General features: G+C 36.8%; 3 protein-coding genes and 2 non-coding genes across 7 annotated transcripts; 3 read left to right on the top strand and 2 right to left on the bottom strand.

Annotated features, from left to right (window-relative positions):
• Window positions 1–4,439: 4,439 nt before the first annotated feature.
• TRNAW-CCA (transfer RNA tryptophan (anticodon CCA)) lies at window positions 4,440–4,511 on the bottom strand. The gene has a single exon. It is a non-coding gene; the product is annotated as a tRNA-Trp (tRNA).
• Window positions 4,512–4,797: 286 nt separating this feature from the next.
• Window positions 4,798–4,869, top strand: TRNAW-CCA (transfer RNA tryptophan (anticodon CCA)). Its single transcript has one exon. It is a non-coding gene; the product is annotated as a tRNA-Trp (tRNA).
• Window positions 4,870–12,267: 7,398 nt separating this feature from the next.
• LOC149650948 (uncharacterized) lies at window positions 12,268–13,200 on the top strand. The gene has a single exon (XM_089847082.1). It carries the CDS (start codon window positions 12,468–12,470, stop codon window positions 13,089–13,091), a length of 624 nt encoding a protein of 207 aa, XP_089703208.1. The 5' UTR covers window positions 12,268–12,467; the 3' UTR covers window positions 13,092–13,200.
• A 3,117-nt stretch (window positions 13,201–16,317) lies between these two features.
• On the bottom strand, window positions 16,318–17,567 carry LOC149650947 (mitotic spindle assembly checkpoint protein MAD2A-like). The gene is made up of 5 exons (XM_089847679.1): window positions 17,441–17,567; window positions 17,226–17,370; window positions 17,003–17,149; window positions 16,720–16,941; window positions 16,318–16,651 (listed from the first exon to the last, which is right to left on the bottom strand). The coding sequence occupies exons 2-5, from the start codon at window positions 17,293–17,295 to the stop codon at window positions 16,485–16,487; spliced, it is 606 nt and encodes a 201-aa protein (XP_089703805.1). The 5' UTR covers window positions 17,296–17,370; window positions 17,441–17,567; the 3' UTR covers window positions 16,318–16,484.
• Window positions 17,568–17,769: 202 nt separating this feature from the next.
• On the top strand, window positions 17,770–24,645 carry CkIIalpha (casein kinase II subunit alpha). 3 transcript variants are annotated; one of them, XM_089847674.1, is made up of 10 exons: window positions 17,770–17,919; window positions 18,648–18,850; window positions 18,957–19,068; window positions 19,151–19,303; window positions 20,349–20,408; window positions 20,475–20,771; window positions 20,842–20,942; window positions 21,039–21,187; window positions 21,271–21,366; window positions 22,766–24,645. In XM_089847674.1, exons 2-10 carry the CDS (start codon window positions 18,753–18,755, stop codon window positions 22,876–22,878), a joined length of 1,179 nt encoding a protein of 392 aa, XP_089703800.1. In that variant the 5' UTR covers window positions 17,770–17,919; window positions 18,648–18,752; the 3' UTR covers window positions 22,879–24,645. The 3 variants fall into 3 exon arrangements, with proteins under 3 accessions (XP_089703800.1, XP_089703799.1, XP_089703801.1); XM_089847673.1 differs by having other exon boundaries at window positions 17,834–18,001; XM_089847675.1 differs by having other exon boundaries at window positions 17,838–18,001; window positions 22,775–24,645.
• Window positions 24,646–24,781: the final 136 nt, after the last annotated feature.

Genomic DNA, 24,781 nt, shown 5'->3' with positions numbered 1-24,781 from the left:
AAATATCGAAAAACTCTTTTGTAAGAAACTTGTCTGATTTACGTTTAGTCTGGCAATTGGGGTCCCCAAGCTTTACGGAATACGGGGGGTCATATATGGGAAAGGTCACTCGGCCAGCCCCCTTTTTTTAACATTTAAAAAGTTACGTACGTGTAAAGTTAAGTAAGCTACAGGAGCCCTTAAAAAACTATTCCCGTACAAAACACCTGCGAAGTATAAAATTGGATATTATTAAAGGCCATAATATATTAGCAAAATAAACTTTGAAACCATATGATGTAACTTAAGCTTCAAATGATGGTAAACATTGTTTTTAACGCGAGTTTCACACGACTGCTTGCGCTGCCGGTGTAGATAGTTGTTTAGAAATATTAATTTAAAACATGGAGTGTACATACCCTAAAATATACATATATATTGTTCGATTAGACTTAATACCAATTATGTATCTTAATTTTTTAGTATAAAGTCTTAAACTAATGCAAATTATAAACAAATAACTTAATTGGCGCTTTCTTGTGTTTACATTTAACTGTGTAAACAGAACGTTTTAAAGTTTTAGTACCTTATTTGGTCACCATTTTCCAAAATGGACGTCGCTTAAAATTTTTCTAAGTTAGCATCTAGTACTATTAACATATTTACAAAACAGTTTTCAGGGTCAATGCGTTCTTGAGACATTTTCACATATTCCTTATCCCTTACTCGAATCTCCATGAAAAATACTCCATGTTTTAACCGTAAACACCCGTAAAACCACCAAGATTAGAGCAATGACTGGTAAAGTTCCTAGTAGGTGTATATTCTAATATTTAAAAGCATACGTCTAATATTTAAAAGTAATCGCCTTTAGGCACGCTATGTTTCAGACCAGGTATTTGACCAAAACAGTTTCGAGTTCAGCATATAGCTTAGTAAGAAACCTATAAACTAAATTAAGTGCAATTCAAGTAGCGAATTTCAGCTTCTAAAAATAAATTTCTAAAAAGCGGTGCGCCCTTTTGAAGAGATCCGTGGGCGTGGTTAAGGTGGCCTTTGCGAAGGAATATAAATTCTGGTTCAAAAAACCTTTTAAAGGGTATAGCTGTCAATTTCTTGATTAAGACCTTATACTTAAAAGCGTGCACTGCACTCCTTTTCCATTCTTTCAAACCAAAGTGAGAAAATGATTAATGGTAAAAAGCATCAACGAATTCCCGTAAGCATCAATCTAATTGGTGGAGAGGATACATTGGGAGAAATTCTCATTAAACAATATCACTTCGTTTTCCAAAAACACCTTTAATGTTATAGTTTGTTTCATTTCCTATATATAGGAGAAACAAATTACGGGTATTATGTTTTCAACATCAATGGAGAAGCTAGTTAACTTCTGGGAAGTGTAAATTTAATAGTTAAGATACCGTTGTTTTATTTTAGGCCCTAGAGACATTCCGATTGGCTACTGTGTTACCTACCATAACACTATAGTATTCTCTCTAAGTACTAGCAGAAGTGAGATGAGACTAGAAGTACTGAGCTAACCAAATTCTTCACTCGGCGAAAGTGAATATTCTTGATAACACACCAACGGTTGGCCCTCTGGTAGCGGTTTCTGAGTTTTCCCTCCAAAACGTGAGACGCTCGTGGCGGTAGACGGCCGAACTAGATTCAAGCACCCGCGTCCGTGTTCCGCCGCTTTAGGTTGAGGGGAAGGGGGTAGGAAATGTTTTTGGAACTCGACCAATTTTTTTCTCAGTAGTGTAGGCGCGTGGGAAGCGGCATAAAATCCTCAAATTTGTTCACTAGTGCCAGGATCTACTATCAATGCTAGAGCCCTTCACTTCTAGTCTCATCTCACTTCTGGTACTAGTAGAAATATAAGTTTATAAGATAAGTATGACGCTACTTATACTTCGTAATGCTACTGAGAGAGACTTACAGCTCGAGCTAGTTCGAGAACGACAAGCGAGAATTGAAGTCCTACACTCGGTTAGTTTTGCAGTCCATTGATTCCTATTTAGTCTGTACTAAGCCTTTGACAGCGCCTCACCAGGCCTCCCTCGCTTTACCTCAAATCTATGACCTACGTCACTTCATGACAGTGACAAACTTATGGAACATAACTTATGAACTTATAGTGGGCACTGTATCTCCATGTGGTAGATTAGATTTAACCGGAAACCAGCTTAAATTATATCCGAAATATGACTCAAAACAAGGAACTAGTCAATTCTAATCAAAATAAAAGAATAAAATAAAATTTTAAAGAAAATTACAATCTATGCGGTGGTCTGTCAACAAGGTTCTAGTAAAAACCCGCAATTCGGAAGTGTCAAATTGCTAGTTTTCGGTCTTAAAACGTTGTCGGTGAAATAGCCAATAATTACGAGAAGAGAAGATACCGACGAAGACCTCCTTAGAAGGGAACTTCCCTAAGTCCCTCATCAAAACTTCAAAATTCGCCGATTATGAATGTCTCTTACTCTGAATGAACACATAGACTAAGCATATCAAGTATCAACTCGAACTTGGAGCGAGCAGGAATAACCAGTTGAGAAATACCTATTTATTCACACCTCGGTGGTCTCGTTAAGTCTAAAAGGTAAGAGGCGCGGAAGTAAATAAGGGGGCTAGCTATCTTTGATTAAAGGTTTTAAGCTCATGGGGTTGGTCGAGTTTCAAGAAGACATTTCTGAGATCTAAGAGGCAAACCTCTACCTAAAGTACTGCAGGGACAATTTTCAAATAGGCATGCTTGGAATTGGGCAAGTGAGACATCAAGGGCTCCGTAACTCTCACGATACAGCCGTGATCAAAGGTAAAGCAAGCCTAAGGCCAGCGTATTTGCGAGGCTCAGTTTCCTGCTGGTAATGTCTCAAATTAAGTTCTGTCAATATACTGAAGATATTCTAAAATAGTTTTAATTTAGACCATAGCATATAATCATATGTTCATAAGATACGTTCCATAAGTCTGTCACTGGTTACCGAGAGATTGTCATGAAGTGACAACAACGGAGGTCATTGATTCGAGGTAAAGCGAGGGAGGCCTGGTGAGGCGCTGTCAAAGGCTTGGTACAGACTAATTAGGAAGATGGTCTGCAAAACTAACCGAGTATAGTCTTCAATTCTCGCTTGTCGTTCTCGAACAAGCTCGAGCTGTAAGTCTATCCTAGCGTTACTAAGTATATGTAGTGTCATACTTATTGAACATATCTTATAAACTTATGATATTATTTAATGTACATTTTATCAGCTATGCAACAAATATATGATCTACCTGTTAACTACCTAATTAAGAACTTAAGTCCAGAGGCAATTAGGCCAACTTAATTCACTATATTTAGTCCTGAATTAAATTCTTTCCATAACTGTTTTGTAATTAGAAAACCAATTACATAATTAACCAGCCTTTACGAGGTCCCACGTGTCTTGAAATTACATAATACCACCTCTCTGAAACCTTAAGAAGAGACAAAATCCCTACTTAACTTTAACTACCATAAAACTAGAGAGAGAAAAAGTGAACAGAAAAAATAATTTAGATTATTATCGGATATTTTCATTTACCAATATATAGGTCAAGGAAAATTATTAGGTTTTTGCGATAATATCCCCCAAAAAAAAAATAAAAAACGCCAAAAACTTTTCTTACGTAAAAATTTATTGTCAAATTGGCGTTAGAGAACATCTTCAAAAATGAGATAGGGCCAAATTAGCAACGCTTTAAGATTATAAATTGAAAGTAAAGAAATATATATATATTTTAGCTTCTAATAAACTTTTAAAAGGTGACTTGTTTCAGGCCTCATATTTTCTAGGAGACAGTTTATAAGTTTTTATAAGATATATAGGTTATCAAGTACCTCGATCTGGCGGGTTCTTGAACGTCTCAAAGGTGGGCATTCACACCTATAAAACTGACACCAAAGCTTGCCCCACCCTCCCTTGGACTGATAGAAGAAATTAATTTGCAAAGTATGAAGACCCTCTAAGATGCTGCAAATTTGAGAACTACGAGTACTTAAAAAAGAAGTTTTTGAGATATTTTCTAATTTATAATGACATTTCAGGAAGTCGTTAAAAATATTTCTTTCGTCTGTTGAAAAATAGCCCAGTGTTAAAAATTTTGAGTGTTGTTTTGATATATTAGTCATATTTTTCAACGCTAGACCATGAAATACACCTGTTTCTTGTACAGTGAGAAGTCTAGAATGTTCAGGAAAACTGCCGGAACTCCAAATTTTTTAACTTAAATTGATTACTTATAATTAAATATCTTTTGGAAAATTAATTCTACGTTTTTATGGTAAAATAGTCAAAATTATATTTAATTTTATTTTTTAAAGATGAATTTTAATTTAGTAACGTACGTAAAATTCAAAAATGTTGTTTAATATACGCTATAATTAAGTTTCTGAAATTTAAGTTAAAATAATTATTAAAAAAGTGAACTCATGACCCGGACGTGATTCGAACACGCAGCCTTCTGATCTGGAGTCAGACGCGCTACCATTGCGCCACCGAGTCATACTATGTCAAGCTTCTAAACATTGACGAATCCCAACTTCTAACCAGTAACACCACCCTAATAAGTAAAATTATTAGATCTAAAACCATAACGATTAAATTATATTATAGTACAATAAAAATGAATAAACTATATTATAATTTTTTGTAAGTTAAATTTGATTAAAGCATAAAGTTAATTATAAAAAATTAGTTTATAGAAACCTTTATAGATGGCAGCACAAACTTAGTAATGGCGGGAAAACCATTTACGCGCCTTATCAATTGAGTTCCCCCCCTTCTGCCAGACTCGGTGGCGCAATGGTAGCGCGTCTGACTCCAGATCAGAAGGCTGCGTGTTCGAATCACGTCCGGGTCAAGAGTGACATTTTTTGGTAAAGGTTAAAACAAACTTATGCGACGAACTAGGAAGGTGCTATTTGTAAAGTTTGAGCAATTTGGCCTCCATAAATTCGGGCAAACCAAGCCGCTCAAAGACAATACTTGAAATGAAACATCTTAAATACATTTATTATATAGCACACATTTTAATTATTTTTATGGTATTAATTATTTTTATGGTTCTAAAAGTTTAAATAAAAATGTTTCATATCACGAGAAAAATGTTTAACTTATGCTAAAATGTATTAGTAACAACATAACTGTGCTCCACCCCTTAAGACCTCCCAGGAGGAATTGTAAGCATTGTTCTGAAGTTCAAGGAAATATCTTATCTATGAAATATGACGTTAACGAATTATGTGGACTGCTAAGTTCCACATCCATATCTTCCAGAAAAGACCTCACAGGGTCAAGAGTGTTTCCCGTTAACAAAAACGTTTAGGTACATGATTGAGTGACTTAAATATCTTGTCTTATTAGTTAAAGCCTCTCACTAACAATATACTAAGGAAAAAAAATTGAGATCTATAACATTTTTACAGAGGTTAATGAGTTAACTAATATGTTGTAATGAAGTTTTGGGGTTACCGGTTACTTGGGGGAAAATATTAGAAATTGATTTATTGTATTGAAAAGAAAGAAATGGGAGACTTCAGTGATGTTTTTGATGTAAATAACCCAATAGATAGTTTTCACTCTATCCTCTCCCAGCGTAAACTTCATTGCAGTGTTGTCAGACCCTCTTTGAGTAAAGTAATAATTCAAACTGAACTGCTAGCCTTTCTCTCCGCAAATTCTGCACTCACGAACGGCCTGGTAACACTGGGGGAACCCCCTTAAGTGTAAACTATGTAGTTTATATCACAATGTTTGCTAGCTATTTTGTTTATAAACTTTTAAAGTTTTTAGCGTATTGAATGGGGAAACTGCGCTTTAAAAACATCCATGTTGAAAGAAAACTATTCTAATCTTCAACAAAAATCAACGGTCAAAACTGAGGTGATGCCAAAACAACCCCAAGATGTTTACAAACGCCATGCGCCACGTCGCTGTATTAAAATTACCTATTATTATAAATAAATCTAGAAAGTACACAGAAACCGCTTCATCCTAAACAAGGAGATTGAGAAACTAATGGTATTTTAACGTTCAACACCTATAGCAAAAATACCTCGCGGTCTGCACCAAATCTAATTTTCACCCACATACTAAATATTAGTTTTCTTTTCATATATACTAATACCTATTCATTACAGTTTGGGGGCCAAGGCGTCGTAAAAATATGCTTGCAATATTAATTGCATTGAGGGTGAGAATTGAAGGTGGTCAAAAAAGAGAATGAGAGCGTGTTCTCCCAAGAGTCCAAAAACACAGAAGCTCAAACCATCATTCAAAAACCGATCTATCATCTTGCTAACGAGTTATTTTTATTTTACCTTTTCTTTTACTGTTGAAGTAAATGTATAACCCTTTTTACTACAAATCCGAACAATAGAGCCTCCTCTGCTTGTGGAACCCCTATACTTGAAAAGTTTTGTCGGATTCTTTTGAAGTTATAGGCTCTAGACTTATTTATTATTATCAATCGATGTCCAAATGGTAGAAAGGAAAAAAAGCGTTCAAATAACTCTAACCCCAATCGTTTTTGACACCATAGTAAATTCCAGACTACTGCAGCAGACTTGAAACATTAATAATATCTGTTATTAAACTTCATACTTTCCAGATTTTTTTGGATGAAAACAAGACTTTTCTCCGTTGATTTTTGCCTTTTTCAAATAAAACAAAAACAAAACCCATCTACTTCGTTATTTTGTTTATCTTTTAAAATTCTATTTATGCTAATTAAACTCTCGCTAATTCTAATTTAAATTCAGAAAGTCTAATATCATTCAATATAGCAGAACGAATTGAAAACAAAAATAAACAAAGTTAATTGACGTTTGAAAAACATTACAGGAAAGTTAAAACGGAGAAAAAAAACCTCGACCTTAGCTAATTACCCTTTTAAAACCTTTTTTGAAAACAACAAAGAAAACAAGACGCGCGCGTAAACAACCTTATCCCTCAAGCATGCGCCGAACCATTACTTGAATCATGGAGGAGGAGGAAAATTGAAAGGAGATGAAAAGACCGAACCGGTTCTACCAGGCTTATGAAGCCAACCTCCAACAGCGGTGAGGTGGGTTGGAAATTTATTGTTCGCATACTGATAGTCACGTGACTAGTAAAGCTCGAATGTTTACCGGAACATAGTCTGCTACCACGAACTACCTGGTGACGTCACACCCTCCCAGCTCTTACCGTGGTTTAGCCCGCCATATTGGAAATCGTCAATTCCGGCCATACAATTTAGACCATACCAATACTGACGTCACGTTCCCGTAGCTCCTCCCCTCTGAGTGCCATTCAATTCTCTCACTTATGGAGTATTAGGACTGTCTCAATGGGTAGAGAAAGAGCCCAATCTTTTCCTCTCCATCTATTATTCCTCCATGCTTAAATTAAGTCTACCTCTCAGAGCAGACTATCTTGAAAAAAAATTATTCTTTTGCTTCGCTACTGTTACAAACAGGTATAAGAGAAAGTTTAGAAACCGTGAGAAACTCATTCCGAAGAGATTTTGGAATAAAATTACACTTAGTTTTAAAAGGTGATGGAAAGGTTATAGCTACCGCGTTGCGTTCTTGCGCCCATAAAGTTTAACTTCGCGTGAATTCAACAGATTAAGAGAAGCTAATTTATCGAATATTTTAACCATTTTTCAAACAAAGTTTATATACACTTGTAGCAGCGAAATTTTAATACAAACTACACGCTCGTTTGAGAAGATACTAGCTCCTAACACGTGTGAACTTAAAAGCGCCCTTACCGCGCCAATAATTATTAACTTAGAAACAAGTTTTAAGAAAGTTTACATGTAAATAGCTGGAAAATTTATGGAAAAAATTAAGTTGAATTATTTCTACTTTAAAATGAGTGTATTAGCACCCTCTAGTTTGTAGTTACGATGTTATGACTGCAGCTTGTCTGCTAACACCATAATTATTTCTTCTTGTAAATAAGTTTTTACATCATTTTCAATTTAAATATGATGAACCCCAGTAGTGCTGCTAGTGGTTACCCTAACATTAAAAACCATTTTCGTGGATCCTCCACACTTAGGGTTTTCCTTACTACCTTATTTAAAGAGTACTTGCATGCATTTTGGTCTCTTCAGAAACGGTGTTTCTTTTAGTATGTCGTAAAATGAAACCGCTATTGTTAAACACAATTTTCCCGCTCTATAGATACTCCAATACACATGTCACGTGACGTTGTAAATGTTAAGCTCTATCCCATGAATGTACACGCGGAGTCGCGGACCCATCGCGCATTTTTGAATAGCCCCGCACAGCTAGCACTTAAAAAACCCCTGGCAGGTGAATCCGTTGGTCCGGAACTTTCAGGGTTCCCCTTCCATCTTTTTCTCTTTAAAAATATATATCTATCCATTCTCTTACATGTTCAACACCCTCATTGAAGTTATTTTAATATAGATGAGAGACTATAGCTTGCAGGAGCCCCGTTACAAAATTCTTCATAAAAGAATTTTCAAAATATAGTTTGGGTGCCTCTACCCAACATACATACTCTTAGCTAATTATTTAAGGCCTATTTACCGAAAAACTTAGTTAAACTTTGAGATTCAATGTGTTAATCCCGAAATCAAGTTATCTGACTAAGAAGTTTCAAATTGTTTCTTTAGAAGCCGACGTTGACATGGATTCATTATAATATTCTTGAATTTGGGATGTTGATTTGATAGTCCATTAATTTCAAGCCCTTTTGGATACCGACGCTCTGCTGGAACTCGTCGATAACTAATTACATGGAAGGCTCGAAACATCATTATCCATTTTCCCGCCAAAATATATATCTGATGTCTGTCTGCCTCGCGCAAAAATTTAAAAAACAATAAAGTTATTGTATGGCACGTGGCGCATCGCGACAGCACGCGCCCGTAACATACCAGGAGATAGTCGAGGCATATCCTCCATGGCGTGCTTAGAACAAAATACCCTTACTCATCAACAGATCTCACGGTGTTCTGCCCAGTTGGGGATAACTAGGGGTTCCTTTTACGCAATAAGTTATACCTATGGTAATAATATTCAATTCAACCATGCGTACGCGATGGGGCTTCGCTATTACTAGTTAAGAAGGGATACTTTTGTGTTTTTATTTCCAAATTTTGGGATACCTAGAGTTCGGGGTTGGATGCCACGTGGGTCGGTCACGGGTCTCGGTCACAACCCCTGGGTGATCACCTGCCTCTGTAGATGGACAAACAACGAAGGTCCTATACCAGTGATGAGCATCTCCTGACTCATCCAGGAAAATAGATGCTTATGTTACGCCAAGCGTGGGTGTTTAGGTATTTCCCGCCAAAATTCGCAGGTAGATTTTGGCGCCAAAACAGCACGTGGAAGAACCACTACCCATTCCTATAGAATCGCCATTGGTAAATGGTACTTCTTTGCTGGTTTTGGCGCCAAAAACACGTGAATTTATACAGTATAGTGCACAATTTAAAGTTAATTACAATGATGTGAAAAGTTTCTCGTGAAGTTTCAAGTTACAACTTTACTCATTGATACCGAATAACTATAGTGGGCGTATAAAACTGTAGAGCAACAAGCCGTGACATGGTATAGCACGAAAAATTAATGAATCATTGTTGATCCGGGTTCGGACATGACACGTCGAAGATTTTTCGTTTCCAGTAAATAAAGCGAAGGGGGAAAACTGGCGTGTGACAATCTAAAACTATTTAACGGTAGAGTAAATCCCCATTTAACTCGAATAAAATGAATGGAAAATTTAATAAAGCTCCGCGATTGTATCTCGTTCATAATATAATAAAATTAAGAGAGCGAAATAGCGCTAGAGTTTAGACAATGTCCACCTGGGGTTGTCGGAGGGACGTATCGCTTTCCAATTCCCGTGAGAGAGTGTGTTAGCGTGAAACGTTTCAAATGAATCTATTAGGCTTAGCAGCCTACATATTCCGCACGTGATGAATATTGGTTTAGGCCTGGCCAGGGTTAGAATTTAAAAATTCAAAGAGGTTTTTCAAATGGATCCTCTTGGGTTCCCCCGAATCATACATGGTCTCCCGCCTCTTTCAAGTGCATTTGAAGTCCACGAACCCACTAAAAGACCTCTAGAAGGTTTGAAGAAGAGATAATATAGCAAGAGTATAGTAGAAGCCAGAGTTAGAGAGGATCATTTCGGTTTTTACTCAATTGCTAACTTTCTATTCCTCTTGATACATTTTCTCTGATTGAAACGAATAGTAAGGGTATAATAGTTCTATTGAAAATGTTCAACAGGGGGGTTTATTTTTAGGATTTACACTGTTTAGGAAGTATGACATAAGTATCGGTTCCTGGGGACCGTTATCCGCGCATTTTGGAGCTACTTATAGCTAAAGTACCACCTAACAGACGCCGTGGTACGATTGAAGAGGTTAATGCGGACCGGCGTTTAAGTTTACCATGGTCTTCGTTTGGATATGCAAAATATGATGACCATGTGATGCCTAACGGTACATTGGTACAAATTGCATGTAGGACGAAATTATGGGTCCTTATTTTGTAACCCGAAATAACAATTCAAAACACTCATAATATATTTTATTTAAATAAATCAGTTGATAGCATGCTTAAAAGTGAAACGCTGAGCTTACCCACGTCATCAGTTTCAATCCAAATGTGGTTCGAAACTACGAAGTAATTATCCATGCCCTGATCAGGGTTCAAGTAGGTTATTAGGCCGTCCAGTGTTCATGTTTCGCGATTGTCTTCGTTTGTTATTAAATACACCGTTAAATTTCTGTTCCATACTTTAGTCACGCGTCACAAATGTCTTTGAACCAATGGCAAAGTGGAGCTTTCAGAGCTGCGCAAAATGTTCCAAGATAATCTTGCAAGCTTCCCGTTCAATCGCGACTGTCTTCAATTATTCTCCTAATAACACGAAACCCATATGAAATAAAAAGCAAAAAGTAAAAATGGTTAGTTTAAGCATTTAGTGCCTTAGTTTAATTATGAATAACTAATCAGTTAATCTCACATTTTCCTAAAGAACACCACGACTTTACTTAGAGAAAGGTTAAATTATAACTATCACCAAAAATTTGCTTCATTTTTAAAAATATTAGATTATTTTAAGGAGTGAATTTTACCACGGACTTCGTATAAAGAGGACGAAAAAAGCCATCACCCCCGCGCCAAATATAATAGACCACTTCGATGTAGCTAAGAGGGAAAGACACCGGGATAAAACTTTGGCTTTCATCCAACTTTTAATCGAGTCCGCCGAGACGGCAATTAACCCCCTTGTATGCCATTATACTGAGGTTTCCTACCCCCTTTTCTTACATGGAAAGGTTCAATTTAACAGTTTGTGACCTTTGTACTAGATTCCACCCCCCCCCCTTTTTCCAACCTCGTGACTCAGCTTTTGTAGCGCCAAAGCACCCAGTTTTCCTACCCCCTTACGAAGCATTTACAAGATAGCCGCTTTAAAGACGTACAATATTCCTTCCAGGTTATAGTTCAAAAATAAAATATAAATTCATATATAACTAAACTTAATTTTAATAAGTATGTTTAAATTTAGGTTAATGAAATTCCTCAATCATCTAATAATGTTAAATTTGGTCTATTCGAGTTGGTAAATCATAAATCAGGTGGTTTATTGCCCCAGACACTATAACCTACCCCCAGTAGGTTTATGCTATAAAATAGCATAAACGACCTTGCAACTTAAATTAAAATGTTACAGGAAACCTAGATATAAACACAATTCCCACGTAATACCCCCAATCAATTCAGTTCCCATGGTCAATGTTTCCCAGTCCAAAATACGAATGTAGGCACATAGCTAGATTTTACCTCCCATATAACCCCACCAGCGAAACACATTCAATCTGATACGAATGTATGACCGTGAAAGACTTTTCGACAACTGCATTCATCATTCATATAACCTGGGACTGCTAGAGGCACGGATTTGCATGAGCACTTTCCTGGGACCCATTTGAAACAATCACATGCAGAATATAATTGTAAACGTTAGTTTTACTTGATCAACATTAAACCAAAATCTAATTTCAATTGATAAACGTGAAATTTTAGTGGACTAAAAATCTTTATGGTAATAAGTTCCTCGGTTCTCTGGACCCAATCCCAATCCCAATGGGGAAACGAAAGGGGGTTTTACGTTTAGTGTACCACTTGAAAAATAATCACCTACACTCCTCTCTAGTATAGCTAGCTGGCTTACCTCATTCAAAATGGGAGACATAACACCCCCTAATTTAACGCACGGATTCTTCTATGTCGTCTATACTCTAGCCTGGCCAGTACTCCCGTGGTACTTTGGCATATAAAAGGATCCCAACGGGGGTTCTGTGGATCAGAATAGTTCAGAATCTCGTAAGGGAGAGGCCAAAGTCGCTGGTGATGCCAGTGAGGACGTATCAGGCTTAACATTTATTCAAACTAACCTTAATAATTAATTTAAAGAATGTATTCGCCTAATGAATATCGACTACAACAAAATTATCAAAACGATAACGTTAATATATTACCTGTATTCGAACTCACGAGAAATAGTGAATTTCAGGAAAATCAGATTGATTTTTCTCGACTAAAAGTTGAACCGTTTATGGAAACCGGGACTAAAACGCGCCGACTTTATGAAGACTTTAATTTCTCGAGCGACCACGTGGGAGAAAACGCGCCTAGTGTTTCGGACAAATCTTATTCGTGGCCTATGATGACTCATTCTTCCAATTTCGAGATTGATACGAACTTCAACCCCCCTGTTTCAATGCCAGAAACGAGGTGTCCCACGTGCTACACTAGAACGCGAACTTCCTCTACGTCATCCTCAACTTTCGAAAGCGAAATAGGCCTAGGAGGTCGAAGGTCACCGAAAATAGATCAGAAACCAGCCACGATTGTTTTAAAGAAGAGGAGGTTAGCTGCAAATGCTCGGGAAAGGAGACGAATGAAAAGTTTGAATTTGGCTTTCGATAAATTGAGACAAGTTGTCCCTTCCATCGGGGAGGATCAAAAACTGTCAAAATATGAAACTTTACAAATGGCTCAAACTTACATAATTGCGCTTAAAGATTTACTACATTGATTGAGAGATTAAGTGGAATGAAATTTTAATTATATTAGTTGTAAATAAATTTTGTAAAGTTTAATTTTGTGCCATTGTGTGGTATGATGAATAAAAATATTTTCACAAATTAATTTGTTTTCAAGTAATCATAAGCCTATACGTTCCATAATTATACCCAAAGTCTGTGACGTTTAAACTATCTCATAGAGTTAATTTATAGGGTAGATCCTCTATTAAAATTAGTATTTTAACGTCATACTTTTGACACTATAGATACTTCTAATTTTATGGATAGTTAATTAAAGTTAATTTATTACGTCCAGCTTCATAAACTCCCTGTAACTGTCAATGTTAAAAGGTCATCCTAACTCGGCTTAGCAATATAAGAGGTCAAGGATCAAATCAGACACCCACAATTCCACAGACATTTGAAATAAAAACTAAAAATTCGAATATCACCTGTTACCTACAAGCCAGGTGCGATTTCTGTTATAAATGCAAAGAGAAAAAGGTTAAAACAAAGGTTATTGGGTCGGTATTGAAGCCCGTTTGGGAATACAGTATGTCAACGATTGTCACCATCACGCAATCAAAAGGTAACGGTCGGATAAGTATTATAGAATAGATCAGAACTGATATAGAGCAATTTTATCCCGCGCAATTGTGGCACTCCATCCCATCGTAAATAATCAGTAAATTCGTAGGTAAACAAAAGTCGACTCTGTTATAGATAGCGGGGTGATACGTTGATATAAATTGAACCTTCAAATTGGTACAGAAAAATTCACTGAAGTTTTCATTCCCATTTCAAACCTTCGGGGTAACATAACTAGGATTAGGATTAAGGCATTTCGACAACGGTTTAGATAGGGGATTAACTAGTATCCCATCCTATCCCTCCATCGTGAGAAAGTCAAACACAACGGGGATCAGAATGAAGCCTAAATAGGCTTAATCCAAGTAACAACGTTGCTTCAAGAGATACACGTGCCGGCTCATCTTTACAACTACAAGCAAGCTTCAAGGGTTCCTGTCATGTTAACATTGCCTAATATTTTGTTAAAAACTTTTAAATCCTCTTATTTGATAACGAGAATTTATTCTATTCTCCCAATAGTTTTGCAAGTTGAAGGTAACGGTCATGGTAGTTTGTAACATGATTTATAAATAAGTTATTATCTCATAAAGCTTTTCTCTATCAATCTAATTTGAACCACACATTCTTGGGATATTTAAACAAGTTCATGAAGATGATGGGTTCTCAAAGCAAAAGTACCTTGGCGTACGTTGTGTTGAGGGGTAAAGGAACGGGTGTCTGCCAATCTGGATTCATTCTGGAGCGTGTACCGAAGGAGGGTTGTATTTTTAATTGAAAAGATCTACTTCAAAGTTTGACAATAGGGAAGATCGTGTCAGATAAAGTTTGTTTTAATTCACTTTGGTTGATGTTGGGTCGGCCTTCAACTTGAAAAGATTTGATAACGCACCTTGAAAATTCCTATTATTTGATTAATTTTTTGTATAAACACCATACGCGTTTGATATAAAACTTATTAGATCCTCTTGAGATTAAACTGGACTAATTTAATCAAGGATACGTGATAAGGTGGGGTCCGAAAAAGGTGGTCTTCAATTTCAAGGTCTAAGATCTAAATGACCTTCGCAGTTTACCATCGTAAGATTACCGATTAAACATGAAGTATCAACGCGCCACGGATTTCAATGTTTTGCTAACTGCGCTTGAAAAGCAGTAGCAGTAAAAATTCAAAAGAAAACTATGACCTTTGAGGTCATGTCTTACGCAAGGTCAGTGACTTGACATCCAATATTCCTAAGAATTGAATCGAGAAGCGCGACTAATGCGATTATATTATAAAATTTGGGAGATTAAAATCGACTTAAATACGGTTTAACTTAACCAAAGAAAACACGCTATCAAAATCCGTGACCCAACTTAACCTTAACGAACCGCGAAAATCCTAACTTTTATTTGAAAATAGTTTAAGTTCAAATTATAAATTCTTATAAAAACTTGACATTTGTACAAACAAAAAACGAAGTTATGAATGGAAAACGTGATAATAATTTTTATGATAAGAATGGGCCCACACAAGTGGTTTCTCATCCACCTTTATTTCGAATACAAATTGGGGCCCCAAAGGACCAATTGGAATGGGACATAAGTCAACTTTCACTGATAAAATATTGAATAATGGAAATACTATGGTAAAAAATAGGAGGAAACTAACAATATCAAGATTGAAAAACATTCTAGTCAACCCTTTTTATCCTGATAAATCCTTGAAGATTTTTTTTTTCTTTCTTTTTGAAAATGATTGTGGTGTTTACTGTTTTGCTTCGCTTCCATGAAAAACAGTATCGTATTTCAAAGCATTTTTTTACTGAAACTGAAAGATGCGCTAGACTTGATAATGGTTTACATTTTCTACATGTTGTCAACAACAACCCAATATGATTGAGTTATAAGATAAAGATTGGGACTGCATGTGATAAGTAGTATCTTGTTTGTAAGTTTATGTTTTTGTTGACCATCTGAGAAACATTGAACAAAGGATTATGTCAATCATAGGTGACCTTTAAAAAGGGTAATTCAATACCCTCTTAGCGTGGAATATGTTTATTTACACGCTTTATTTTCCCGCAAAGATCTGTTGTGTCTAAAGTTAAGTTATTTTGAAAAGTAGGCTTATAACCAGGCTGGGAAATAGCACACTTCCTCTGGTCCAAAACCAGTTTATTAATTGCTTGGACTAGTTTTTTAATTCAAGAAGTGGGGGTTACTGGTCCTCGGGACCAGTTTATTAATTGCAAATCTATTGGAGAGCAAAGGCTGGGACCAGTCCGGAGACCAGTAAATGATTTCAGACACTAGGGGGTCACTGGCCCAAAGGACTAGTTTAAAAAATATCCTTATTTCCCAGCCTGCTCATAACGCGCCTAAAAGTTGCAACAATCCTATAAGCATACAGCGACATCTGACAACGCTACTAAACAACACTTTTAATTTTTCTGATACCTGTTAATTAATAAACAATTTCTTATCAATATTATTAAAATTAATGAATATTAAAGAACAAAAGGGTTGTGAAAATAAGCTTTGTAGTTAATAAAATTATATTCATAGATGGCGCTACTAACCAACTTAGGAGAGTAGGGATAGGGAAAAGCGTTGAGGGGGCGTGGCAGTTTGTATCATAAGTAAATAATTATTCTTTGAGACAAGTTTTGAAAATAATATGTTTTATTTTATTATAATTGTAAAAAGTTCTTGATTCTTTGAAAAAAATTGAGTTACAGATATTTGTATGTTAATGATGATAAATGGAAAAACAAAAATAAAGACATTTTAAATTAACAGAGTATATTTTTGGGATGGGATTTCTAATTTTTTTATTCTTGTTTCTTATAATAAACTGATGTTGAAACTTTATGAATTGTGGTTGAAAATGATCTTAATGAAACCTCTTCAGGGTTAGCAATAATATGGGATGTAGTATCATCCCAATTTTCGGGAGCTTCAAAATCTTTGTTTGTGTACATCAGTATATCAAATGAACCTGTATGGAAAACTCTCTAACTTTAAACAGTAATAATAAAGGGCTTTGAATATATTCAAACTACTTACATGAAGTTTCAATTAAGGGAAGAAATGTTACACTGGCTGTTATTTGTCTAATTACATTCCTAATTTCAGCCTGTATTTCTTTTAACTCCTTTTGTTTTTGAGTTCCATCAGGTTCAAGGTCTTCACATTCTAATTTAAATTCCCACCGTTCCAAGGTTTCCTTTGATTCATTACTTACAATCACAATCACTAACCGTTTAAGATGTTTCTCCAAAATCCATTCTTTGAGAAGACGTGTCAATAATTTTTCATATGGAATACATATTTTGAGAGATAAACTTACCTTTAATTTGGCTTAAAACAGTCGCGAGAAAAGTTTTTAATTCCTCGTTGTCAGTTTTAAGTATTGTTAAACCATAATGTTGATTATGAGTGAAAGATTCTGGTGGATATATACCTCTTTGATACAAAATGCTGTTTATAGCGTAATCTGTAAATAATCGTTATAAAATAAGGTGCCGAAATATGCTAAATTGTTTATTGCATATTTATTATTATCATCTTACCAAAAAATTCGGTAATTATATCCACAGAACCTTTTAAAGTAATGGAAGACCGTTGACTGGTTGCCGCCATTTTTCAAGTTATCAGAAAAGCAGACGATGGTTTGCAGGATTGGCGGGGATGAAATAGTTCGGTTCACTTCAGTCTCTAAATAGACTCCATCCATTAGGCGGGAAATTTAAATGCAATTTAACACTCAAATTTAATAACTTCGTACAAAATGGAAAAGAATTAACGGTTAAAATCTGGTTGATTCTGTCCGTCCCACGAAAAAACAGCCAAGCGCTTGCTCAGCAAACTTCATAGAACGTGCGTGATCTGTCGATCCGATCTCATCATTTCATGGCCATATGACAATCCGTGGCCTGCCACTAGTTGCCATTTGCCAGTCACGTTAAGCACGTTAGAATTAGGCCTAATTTATGCTTTACATAACGTACAACAATAAATACTATTATTTATATTTTATTTATTTTTCTTGGGCTCTAAGGGAGTTTGTGACTTCAATTAATTAATAAAATATTCCCGGGGACCATGAAACGATCGTCTAAGTTGTTTGGGAGTGGCCAAGGCGCCAGCTTCTAGCGCGGGCGGTGATGGAACTAAGTATCGGCCATTTTGTTGGAGCTTCGATGAGAGCTTTTTTGGTACTACTACGTGGTCAATCGTCCGTACATTTCTTTGTCGTTATTTAACGTATGTATTTAAACCCAGTGATAGTGAATACCTAATTAATATACTCAGATATCTAATTACCGAGGGATGATCTAACTTGAGCGTAAGAATGAATTTTCATAACTGTTTTTCGATTTGGCCTCGGCTATATAGTCTCGAGAAAAAAATGGTCTTGGGTTTGCCTGCAATTTTGTACGGGGGTTTTGATAAGCGGCTGAGCCTAGCTACGAACAGGGGAGCCGGCTTTCGGTAACACCGAAGCCTTGGCTTAAATTTTTTTATGTTTCGACTATGAACCACACCACATCCATCCATATCTTTAATCTTAAAATTGTTTTGTGAAAATACACCCACGGAGTAGATGTATTCGTTGTTTATTAATCTATTAAACTATTTAAGGCAAGAGTATTACCTTAAATTTGACAGTACTTAGCTTGAAACAGGTTTGAACCATGCTTGTTTCATAGGCCTTGAACAAAAGAATGCGGACTTTCATAAATTAATGTTGCTTGAAAATTTTGACTATAAAACAGATGTTAATGTTGTTTAATATAATTTGCGTGTTTATAAGCCCCTAATTAAGCATAAGTTTTATTATACATGTAATTTTGTGATATATCTGTCATTCCCATTATTCATGCAATGCTAATTAGTCATAATGAATGATATAATAGGGCGTAGTTTTAAGTTTGTTATTACAAATGTATAATTTTGTCTTATTAATCCATAAAGAAAACGTAATATTTCAGATCTAAACTGTAGCATTGTTGCTGCCTCGTCTCGGAGCAGCCTGGCTAGCTTACGTTAGCTTCCTCTCCTCTTCCTTTTGTTTTGCCCATCACAGCCGCCTAAATATGGCATCCCTACCCAGCAGAGCACGTGTGTACGCCGATGTAAACTCACATAGACCCAGAGACTATTGGGATTACGAAGCTCATGTAGTTGAATGGGGGTAAGAACGTCTTTAACGCTCTTAAACCCTTTTATTCCCCCTTTTTCCATCCGTAACTCCTAAGCCACCTTACTTATTATTACTTAAATTACTCTACAACACACAGTAATCAAGATGATTACCAGCTTGTTAGAAAATTAGGCCGTGGAAAATACAGTGAAGTATTTGAAGCTATTAACATAATCAACAATGAAAAATGTGTTGTTAAGATTCTTAAGGTATAGAAAACCTTGTATACCAAGGTTATTAGCGGAGAAACTGATTATTTGTATATTGTACATTGTACAACCATAAATATAGCCTGTTAAGAAAAAGAAAATCAAACGTGAAATAAAGATCTTGGAAAACCTAAGAGGAGGTCCCAATATCATCACACTGCAGGCAGTCGTGAAAGACCCAGTGTCACGGACTCCGGCCTTAATATTTGAGCACGTGAACAACACAGACTTCAAAGTATAATCTCTTATCTTATTCCCCATGCCAGGGTTCGTACACGACCTGGAATACCTGGAAAACCTGGAAAAGTCAGGGAAGTTGAAAATGGGCCTAAAATGTCAGGGAAAAGTCAGGGAAATTAAAAATGGGCCTAAAATGTCAGGGAAAAGTCAGGGAAATTAAAAATGGGCCTAAAATGTCAGGGAAAAGTCAGGAAAATTAAAAATGGACCTTAAAAGTCAGGGAAATTAAAAATGGGCCTAAAATGTCAGGGAAAAGTCAGGGAAATTAAAAATGGGCCTAAAATGTCAGGGAAAAGTCAGGGAAATTAAAAATGGGCCTAAAATGTCAGGGAAAAGTCAGGGAAATTAAAAATGGGCCTAAAATGTCAGGGAAATTAAAAATGGGCCTAAAATGTCAGGGAAATTAAAAATGGGCCTAAAATGTCAGGGAAAAGTCAGGGAAATTAAAAATGGGCCTAAAATGTCAGGGAAAAGTCAGGGAAATTAAAAATGGGCCTAAAATGTCAGGGAAATTAAAAATGGGAATAAAATGTCAGGGAAAAGTCAGGGAAATTAAAAATGGGAATAAAATGTCAGGGAAAAGTCAGGGAAATTAAAAATGGGCCTAAAATGTCAGGGAAAAGTCAGGGAAATTAAAAATGGGTCTAAAATGTCAGGGAAAAGTCAGGGAAATTAAAAATGGACCTTAAAAGTCAGGGAAAAATTTATTGGAGGAAATTTAAAGTCTGGATAACAGTAGGGTGGCCTTCTGAGACTTGAGCAGAGCCCCAAATTTGCGGAGCTAGCTCGCTTCGCTCGCTCTAGTTATTTAAAACAATAATTCATGCAAAAATGACTCTAGTGAATTTAGATTGGTTTTCATATACGTTCGCCATGTACATTATTGAAAATGGTCAGGGAAATTTGTGGAATTTTGTCAGGGAAAACCTGGAAAAGTCAGCTAGGAATTTCATTCCAAAAATTTTGTACGAACCCTGCCATCCTCAGAAAGTGTATCTTACCAAATTAAAATAAATAAATTTAATATTCTTTTCACGTAGCAACTGTACCAAACTTTAACAGACTACGACATAAGATTCTATCTTTATGAATTACTCAAAGTACGATCGTGATCTTGATTCCGAGTAATGTAATTTAGAGGTTGATACGAAATTACAAATTTGCAGGCGCTAGACTACAGTCACAGCATGGGAATTATGCATCGAGATGTGAAACCTCACAATGTCATGATAGATCATGAAATTAAGAAACTCCGTTTGATTGATTGGGGGTTAGCGGAGTTTTATCATCCTGGACAAGAGTACAATGTTCGAGTGGCCTCCCGTTACTTTAAGGGTCCAGAACTGCTCGTTGACTATCAGATGTACGATTATTCCTTGGATATGTGGAGTCTGGGATGTATGTTAGCTAGCATGATCTTTAGAAAGGAACCCTTTTTCCATGGGCACGATAATTACGATCAGGTAATTAATGTTCACTCTTCATCCTGATCTTCGAGAGTCAACGCGTTCGTTCTTACATCTTTATTTACAGCTTGTAAGAATTGCCAAAGTATTGGGTACGGAAGAACTGTTTGAATACCTCGAAAAATACCAGGTCCAATTAGATCCAAGATTCAATGACATTCTTGGAAGGTAAATAAAGTATTTAACGACGTGGACAAATGTTATTGGTAATTAAGGCCGCATCAAGCCATTAATTTTCATTTCTCCGTTTTCTCTTTATCGTAGGCATTCTAGAAAAAGATGGGAGAGGTTTGTACACAGTGAAAATCAACATCTTGTCAGTCCAGAAGCGTTGGATTTTTTGGATAAGTTATTACGGTATGACCATCAGGAAAGGCTGACTGCCAGAGAGGCCATGGATCACCCCTATTTCTGTATGTATACTGTGATCTTGATAATCATAGAGATTTATTTATACGATGTTAATGGTTTTTTTTTTTTTTCCCCAAATACAAAGATCCCATAGTTAAAGGACAGCAGGCTCGTTTTGTGGAGGCTCAAAGAATGACTGGACACAGTAATTCTCCGCCACCAGTGACTGCCGGTAGTGTTGGTAAGTTTTAAATCCACCGTAAAAAGCGTCTTTACAACAGACAGTGGTGTCAGAGTCCCGTTTTCGGGCCCCGTATCGTCTCGTTTCCCGCCGTTTTCGGGCCCCGTCTAGTCCCGTTTTTCACCCGTTTTCGGGCCCCATATCGTCCCGTTTTTCACCCGTTTTCGGGCCCCTTATCGTCCCGTTTTTCACCCGTTTTCGGGCCCCGTCTCGTCCCGCTTTCCACCCGTTTTCGGGCCCCGTCTCGTCCCGTTTTTAACCTGTTTTCGGGCCCCGTCTCGTCCCGTTTTTAACCTGTTTTCGGGCCCCGTATCGGCCCGTTTTTCACCCGGTTTCGGGCCCCGTTTTTCACCCGTTTTCGGGCGCCGTCGCGTCCCGTATCGTCCCGTTTTTAACCCGGTTTCGGGCCCCGTATCGTCCCGTTTTTAACCCGGTTTCGGGCCCCGTATCGTCCCGTTTTTAACCCGGTTTCGGGCCCCGTATCGTCCCGTTTTTAACCCGTTTTCGGGCCCCGTCTCGTCCCGTTTTTAACCCGTTTTCGGGCGCCGTCTCGTCCCGTTTTTAACCCGTTTTCGGGCGCCGTCGCGTCCCGTATCGTCCCGTTTTTAACCTGGTTTCGGGCCCCGTCTCGTCCCGTTTTTAACCCGTTTTCGGGCGCCGTCGCGTCCCGTATCGTCCCGTTTTTAACCTGGTTTCGGGCCCCGTCTCGTCAAATTTTTCACCCGTGTTCGGGCCCCGTCTCGTCTCGTTTTTAACCCGTTTTCGGGCCCCGTTTTTAACCCGTTTTCGGGCGCCGTCGCGTCCCGTATCGTTCCGTTTTTAACCTGGTTTCGGGCCCCGTCTCGTCAAATTTTTCACCCGTGTTCGGGCCCCGTCTCGTCCCGTTTTTAACCCGTTTTCGGGGCCCGTCGCGTCCCGTTTTTCCCCGTTTTCGGGGCCCGTCGCGTCCCGTTTTTCCCCGTTTTCGGGGCCCGTCTCGTCCCGTTTTTAACCCGTTTTCGGGGCCCGTCGCGTCCCGTTTTTCCCCGTTTTCGGGGCCCGTCGCGTCCCGTTTTTCCCCGTTTTCGGGGCCCGTCTCGTCCCGTTTTTAACCCGTTTTCGGGGCCCGTCGCGTCCCGTTTTTCCCCGTTTTCGGGCCCGTCTCGTACCGTTTTTAACCCGGTTTCGGGCCCAGTCTCGTCAAATTTTTCACCCGTTTTCGGGCCCCATCTCGTCCCGTTTTTCACCCGTTTTCGGGCCCAGTCTCGTCCGGTTTTCCCCCGTTTTCGGGGCCCGTCTCGTCCCCCCCCCCCCGAGTACTCTCACACCACTGCTTAACAACATTCAAAATTAATTAAGACAGACTGAATAATTTTGTTCCAATTTACTTTTTTTTCCTTTCTTTTTCTTTTAAAAATTGTTGATAAAGGCTCGACAGTATTGAGCTCAAATAGCATTGCCGGTATGACCATGTCTCCCGTTAACTCGCCCAACGTCATTAACATACCTAACACTACGTCCGCTCAGTCTTAAAAGTTAATAAAAAAAACGTAAAAAAAAAGAAAAAAAAAATAGAAAATGAAATTAACACAACATCAAGTGTTTTTTTGGTTTTTTCATTAACGAAGAGAAATTAAATCGCGAGCCTACAGAAATAAATAAATAAAAAAAAAATAAACATCAATGCAACAATTATCAAGCGTTTAAAAAACAAACAAACAAACAAACAAACAAACCAGAGACTTATATTATAAAAAAAAGTTTAAAAAAAAATTTACGAACTTCCTTTAGACCCCTTTTTCGAAGACGGTTTAAAATAAATTGAAGAAACAGGTCAGGTAAAGTAAATAAAATGAATTCGTAAACAAACAAACAAACCGCCTAAAAATTTGCCCACACTTAATGAAATTGAAATTAATTATCCCCCTAAAAAAAAAGAAAATACCCCCAGAAATCTTTTAAAAAAAAAAACAAAAATACCCCCGATCCCCCCCCCCCTCGCTTCTTCCATCTATAATATGTTCAATTCTATAACGGGATTCAATGTGTGTACAAATTTCGCTACACTGGTGACTAAATACTACTCTACAAAAATTCCCCCCCCCCCCAACACCCGCCCCCGCCCCTCATCTTCTTCCCCCCTCCTTAATTAATTAATTATTAATTAATTATTAAAAAAAAAAGATAATTAAATATGAAGAAAACTGGGATGGGAAAACTTAAAAAGAAAAAAATTAAAATCCTGTTTCTCTCGTTCTTCGGTCTTCGTTCTTCGTTCTATTTCTATTTCTAGGGAAATAAAAATTAAAATATATACGAACGTGTTTGTGTGTAAATGTGATTTTTTTTTTAATCCAATTTAAAAAAATCACACTAATTGGTTTATTTACTTTATTATTTAAAAAAAAAAACGAGCAAAATAGCCCCGCCCCCCCCCTGGTAATTAATAAAGAATATTAATTAATTAATTATGTTATAGTGAAAAAAAAAAGAAAGAAAGAAAAAAAACCTTTCAGTTATTTTAACTTTTGTATTTAATTAAAAAAATTAATTGTTTTTTTGTTTGCTGCCTTAGTAAAGAAAATAATGTTAATTGGCAATGCAATACGGATTAAAATGTCACATGGATCATGTATATTAAGCGCGCCATCGCCATGGATATATTTTTCACCTTTTTCTTTATCTGTAAGCGATAACGATAACGGAAGTTAAAACTTGGTTATAATTATAAAATAACTAATTTTTAACGTCTTTTAAAAAAAAAAACGGTATTAGCCCCAAACTGTTGAAAAAAATCGCTTATAGTTGAAGAAATTGTGTTAAATTACATCCAGGTTAGTATATATACTCCTTGGTAAAAAAAAAAAAAAAAGTCGCATTTTTCTTTATTTAATATTGGCAAAAAAAGTTCTGTTTTTTTTGCTCTTACTATAACTGGGTTTTTCCTGCTATATTTTGATTTTGCTCTGTTTTTGGTTTAATTTTCTTTATTAAGAAAGAAAAAACAGAAACCGATCTCTTAATAATTTACTTGTCGGCTGCGGCTTTTGGGCAGCGAATAAAATGAAATAAAAAAAGAATCAGTGAAATTGCTGTAAACGCTACGCTAATTATTTAGCGTGAGAAATTTACAAAAAGTAAAAACAAAAAAAAACAACATTAAAACAAATTAATATTCCTACTGTATTAGGTTATTTTTTAATTGGCTACTGTTGTATAAACCTTTGTTTCGCGTAGAAGCTTAAAAAAAACTCAGTTGGTACCGAAAAAAAAATAAAGCGATAAATGATTATTAAAGAATTATTAATCGTTATCATAATATTTAACTTCGATTTATGTATTTTAGGGGATGCTGCACACTTCTTGTAATTTACTCTTGGCGTAGATCAGCTTGTGCGTGATCGAGTGGGCTATGTGTGGGTAAAAGAAAAATACT

The sequence above is a fragment of the Phalangium opilio genome, unplaced genomic scaffold (genome assembly GCF_054372755.1).
Source record: "Phalangium opilio isolate 3A_F unplaced genomic scaffold, DU_Popi_V2 ptg000082l_1, whole genome shotgun sequence".
Lineage (NCBI taxonomy): Eukaryota > Metazoa > Arthropoda > Arachnida > Opiliones > Phalangiidae > Phalangium > Phalangium opilio.
Note: the sequence above shows the minus strand (reverse complement) of the source record. Positions and strands in the feature narration are given on the sequence as shown.

Bases quoted from the DNA above. Each gene is read 5' to 3' on its own strand.
- CkIIalpha (XM_089847674.1), top strand. From the start codon at position 18,753: ATGGCATCCCTACCCAGCAGAGCACGTGTGTACGCCGATGTAAACTCA. The intron at 20,772-20,841 runs GTAATTAATGTT...CTTTATTTACAG, and splicing joins GGCACGATAATTACGATCAG to CTTGTAAGAATTGCCAAAGT. The intron at 21,188-21,270 runs GTATGTATACTG...CCAAATACAAAG, and splicing joins CATGGATCACCCCTATTTCT to ATCCCATAGTTAAAGGACAG.
- LOC149650948 (XM_089847082.1), top strand. From the start codon at position 12,468: ATGTATTCGCCTAATGAATATCGACTACAACAAAATTATCAAAACGAT.
- LOC149650947 (XM_089847679.1), bottom strand. From the start codon at position 17,295: ATGGCGGCAACCAGTCAACGGTCTTCCATTACTTTAAAAGGTTCTGTG. The intron at 16,942-17,002 runs GTAAGTTTATCT...GTCTTCTCAAAG, and splicing joins TGTTTTAAGCCAAATTAAAG to AATGGATTTTGGAGAAACAT. The intron at 16,652-16,719 runs GTAAGTAGTTTG...TTTTCCATACAG, and splicing joins TCCCTTAATTGAAACTTCAT to GTTCATTTGATATACTGATG.